At 40.2% G+C, this 4,510-nt stretch overlaps 1 protein-coding gene across 3 annotated transcripts; it reads left to right on the top strand.

The window, feature by feature from the left end:
* Nucleotides 1-216: 216 nt before the first annotated feature.
* On the top strand, nucleotides 217-3,320 carry LOC149157518 (L-gulonolactone oxidase 5-like). 3 transcript variants are annotated; one of them, XM_089435820.1, is made up of 3 exons: nucleotides 217-1,302; nucleotides 1,724-1,979; nucleotides 2,082-3,320. In XM_089435820.1, the coding sequence occupies exons 1-3, from the start codon at nucleotides 631-633 to the stop codon at nucleotides 2,912-2,914; spliced, it is 1,761 nt and encodes a 586-aa protein (XP_089291946.1). In that variant the 5' UTR covers nucleotides 217-630; the 3' UTR covers nucleotides 2,915-3,320. The 3 variants fall into 3 exon arrangements, with proteins under 3 accessions (XP_089291946.1, XP_089291947.1, XP_089291945.1); XM_089435821.1 differs by having other exon boundaries at nucleotides 227-1,302; nucleotides 1,742-1,979; nucleotides 2,079-3,320; XM_089435819.1 differs by having other exon boundaries at nucleotides 229-1,302; nucleotides 2,079-3,320.
* Nucleotides 3,321-4,510: the final 1,190 nt, after the last annotated feature.

Consider the following 4,510-nt stretch of genomic DNA (forward strand, 5'->3'; position numbering starts at 1 on the left):
AATGGTTTAATTAAAAAATCATGCTAAAATTCCCACTAATTTCAAGACAAAATTATGTCAGAATAGTCTAATCATGAGTTCATTCTTTTAAGATTCGTGGAGGATTATCTTTCCTAGTCATTATTGCGAGGTGTTTTTCATGATAATTTTCGAGGTGACTGACTGTACGACTGAAACATCCACCTCACCTCAGACACTATCATTACTCTCGTACCCACCCTGCATCATTTAAGAAATTTGTGACTGTCTCCCATTGCCAATGCGCCAGTGAAACAACCAACTGAGAAATGAAAACACTCACTCCGGCGGAGATACTCTGATTTGGTAAAAGTTGCTGCAAGTGATTGAGGAGGATGGGTTTGACTGGGACTCCCGGAGTTGTTCAACCTGATGTCTCTCTTTCTCATTATTTTATTGTGTTCAGCCAAAAATATGATTTCTTTACTCAAATAGATGCATCTGCACTTTGTCACGAGCTCCCCTTCCCGTGACGACATGTGATTCTGAGAATAGTTTTGTTTTCCACCATGGTAATTCAATTAATTGCTTCACAAACACAGGCATTTAAGGATTCTTTTAGTTACAGAAGAAGAAATGCAGAATTGAGGGCAAGGGGGCTGAAGTTTAATAATGGTTTGGCAGTTAATAGTCTACCTCGTCCTCCTCCCCTGTGTTTTTCATGTCGTCCAGGGGAGCCCGCAGGGCGAGCCCGTGAGATGCTCAGACACAATAGGCTTAACAAACTGCACAGTCTCTAATGCCTACGGGATGTTCCCGGATCGAATCCCCTGCAGGGCTGCTTCTGCTCTGTTTCCTTCCAATGAACAAGAAGTGATGCAGGCCGTTGCCATGGCGACTCGGAGGAAGCAGAAGATGAAAGTGGTGACCAGATGGTCTCAGAGCATTCCCAAGCTTGTGTGCCCAGGCGGAGACTCTGGTCTAATCATAAGCACTCTGCATCTCAATCGTATTGTCGCTGTCAACACACAGTCCATGACCATAACTGTGGAGGGCGGTGTGACGCTGCGGGAGCTTATTGACGCAGCTGCCGAACGAGGTCTGGCACTCCCCCAATCCCCATACTGGGATGGTGTCACCATTGCCGGTCTCCTCGCCACAGGCGCCCATGGAAGCTCTCTGTTCGCCAATAGCAGCGTTGTTCATGAATACGTTGTGGCCCTAAAACTCATAAGCCCTGCCTCCCATGAAGAAAATTATGTAAGAATCACTGCCCTGACTCGAGAAGACAAAGATCTCAAAGCAGCTCTGGTTTCTCTAGGCCTCCTTGGCATTATATCTCAGGTAGCATTTCAATTAATTCAGCTACAGCTTCCAATGAAAATTTATATACAGTCTTGAATCATAATTTTTGAAAATCTCCACTAATATTATTAAATTTTTAACATGATACAGCTTTGAAGATTAATTTTGCTATCTAATACAATTAAACATGAAAATTTTGAAAAATAAAATTGTAGCTTAAAGAAAATCTAAATGCAATGGCCCTTGACGAATCTTACTGGTACGGGTCCTTAAAATGCAAAGGATAAAAATTTATCTTAATGCAATGGCCCTGGACGAATCTTACTGTTCCTTAAAATGCAAATGATAAAATGTTTGTTTAAAAGATTTTTTTTGGGGAAAAAACTAAAAATTATCCCAACTGATAATATTAACCCCTAAACCCCTAAAATTTAAGGCCACATATCTCATATTGATGCAGGTGACCCTGCAATTGCAGCCCATGTTTAAACGCTCCATCATTTACTTGCTGGAGGGCGATGCCAGTTTGGAGGACAACATACTCCACTTCGGTAGAAATCATGAATTTGGGGACCTGACATGGTACCCTTCGCAACGAAAGGTGCTTTACAGGATTGATGACAGAGTGTCCATGAATGTTTCAGGCGATGGTGTGAATGACTTCATTGGATTTCGTTCCATACCCACCATGCTTTTAGCCACTGCTCGCATGTCTGGTATATAACATACATTTCTGAAATTCATGTGTATAAAGACTGGTAATTTAATTGTTGATTGGTATTGATATTTGATGTGTCATGGCATTGTCCATTCAGAAGAAGTTCAAGAAGCTTCACAGAACCGAATGGGGAAATGCGCGTGCGCAGAGGCAGAGACGATGGCCATGGTGCGTGGCGGCTTTGGGCTCCATAACAGGGACGGGGAAGGCTATGGCTATCCGGTAGTAGGATTCCAGAACATGATGCAGGCCTCTGGATCATGTCTGAATTCTCCCAATGATGCATTGCTCACGGCCTGTGCGTGGGATCCCAGAGTGAAGGGCCTTTTCTTTCATCAGACTGCAGTGGCGATCGAGCTTTCAAAGATTTCAGAGTTCATTAAGGATGTGAAACGTCTTGGAGACCTGAGACCCGGAAGCCTCTGCGGATTGGAGCTGTACAATGGAATTCTGATGAGGTTTGTGAAGGGGTCGGCAGGGTCTGCTTATTTGGGCGCAGAGCATGACTCTGTGGCGGTGGATATGACATATTACAGGGCTAGAGAGGGCGAGAGTCCGAGGCTTGATGAAGATGTGTTGGAGGAAATAGAGCAGATGGCCCTGTTCAAGTATGGGGGTACGCCTCACTGGGGAAAGAACCGCAACATTGCATTCCATGGCGTTATGGAAAAGTACTCGGAGTCTAAATACGGTGAATTCATTAAAGCAAAACACAAATATGACCCAGAGGGCCTGTTTTCCAACGACTGGACAGATGCTCTGCTGCAAATTGGAAATTCGAGCGTGGTGCTGGATAAGGATGCGTGTGCTCTCGAGGGCCTGTGCCTGTGTCGCGAAGATAGGCATTGTGCTCCAGACAAAGGATACTTTTGCAGGCCTGGTATTGTTTTTGCAGATGCACGGGTGTGTAGGTATATAGGCCCACGACCTTGAGCTGCACAAAAAGAAAAAAATATCATGTGTCCATTGTCTGTGATACAGATCATGCAGGTCTAGGCCTGAGAATTTTTCAATTCAAGAAGCATGGAAATTTTGGAATGACGACAGAAACCATAATGCAAGATTTGCAAGTCTGTGTGAAAGATACTTGTCTCGTATTTTACCCCGTTAAACCCGTGATCCATCCAGAATAGCCAGAGATTGTGCTTCCCGATGTGACACAGACATGCATGAAACAAAACATGCAGTCACTGCAATGAGGTAAAGTTTGCAATTCAAAAGCATTAAAATAATACATTTCTGTTTTTCATCAGCCTCTTATCTGGATATGATAAGATTGGCTTTTACCGAACTTGAAGTAATAATATATTGAAATAATGAATAGATAAATTTGATGTTACTTGGGATTATTTTTGATGGTAGGGTAGAATTTTTGTTATTTTTTTGGGTCTGCTTACCGTTCACAATGTACATCAGCTTTCTATCCTGTTTGGTGATGACTGGATGGATGAGTTTGCTTACAGTTCACAATGTACATTAGCTTTCTATCCTGGTTGGTGATGACGGGATGGATGAGTTTGCACATTTTCTTACCTTCCACAATTTTTTATTTATTATTGACAATGTGCATTAGCTTATTATTGACAATGTACATTACCTTCCAATCGTGGTTTGTGATGACAAGTGTGTTAAGAAGTACCATTGACTCATGCCCACAAAGTCGAACAATGTTAAGAAACCCATGGAAACCCCATGATCTCCCTTCATCTGTAGAGGATGGTTTGGTTTCCCCCCTACACAGGAGCACCCCAATACAAAAGTATCTAAGAATCCTATGTTACTGTTGCTCTCCTGGAAAGGTTATTCCTCGGAATCCTGCAGATCCCTGAGCTCCATTGGAGCCTATGCGTGAATTTGAAGAGTAGTCTGTCTCAAAAAAATTAAATGACAACATAAATTGCAAAGTCCTCTAATGGAGATTGAAAGGAGCTCATGTGAATCAAAGGTGGTTACACACCTTTGAAATAACATCCATACATGGTCAGATTTGACTTACAATGGGTTGAGTTAAAGTTTTCATATATAATTGGTTAAAGATCAATTCACTGAGATGAAGATCATTATATGTGTTGAAAAACATAAAGGTTTATTGGTATAAAACAAAGTAAATTTAAATTTACAAAAAAATTAGAAATATAAGTTAAATTCAATGTTTTTTAGTTGAATATAAAATGATTGATATGGAAAATATTGAAATGGTCTCTAATATGTTTTGTTTGTTGGTTTTTTTTCCTTATTGTTTTTGAAATATAATAATAAATGAGATTATTTAACTTTATAAATATTGAAAAAATGGGGAATAATTAGTATTAATTGAAATTATAAAAAATCAAAGAGATAAAGAAGAAGAAAAGTAATGATGCAGTGATGCAAATTATGTGAATAAATTCTCTTTTTTAAGATACAAGGCACAAGCCCCTCTCTCTCTTCAATCATTTTTTTAAATCCAAGAAAATCGATTATATTGATGTTTTCCCATATTCATGTCATTTTTCTAAACATATGATAAGACAATTATGTTAAATACAT

This window comes from Pinus tabuliformis, chromosome 5_2 (genome assembly GCF_031772625.1).
Source record: "Pinus tabuliformis cultivar Carrire ecotype Pingquan chromosome 5_2, CPIR1, whole genome shotgun sequence".
NCBI classification, from domain to species: Eukaryota; Viridiplantae; Streptophyta; class Pinopsida; order Pinales; family Pinaceae; genus Pinus; species Pinus tabuliformis.

Bases quoted from the DNA above. Each gene is read 5' to 3' on its own strand.
- LOC149157518 (XM_089435819.1), top strand. From the start codon at position 631: ATGGTTTGGCAGTTAATAGTCTACCTCGTCCTCCTCCCCTGTGTTTTT. The intron at 1,303-1,723 runs GTAGCATTTCAA...ATATTGATGCAG, and splicing joins TCCTTGGCATTATATCTCAG to GTGACCCTGCAATTGCAGCC. The intron at 1,980-2,078 runs GTATATAACATA...TTGTCCATTCAG, and splicing joins AGCCACTGCTCGCATGTCTG to AAGAAGTTCAAGAAGCTTCA.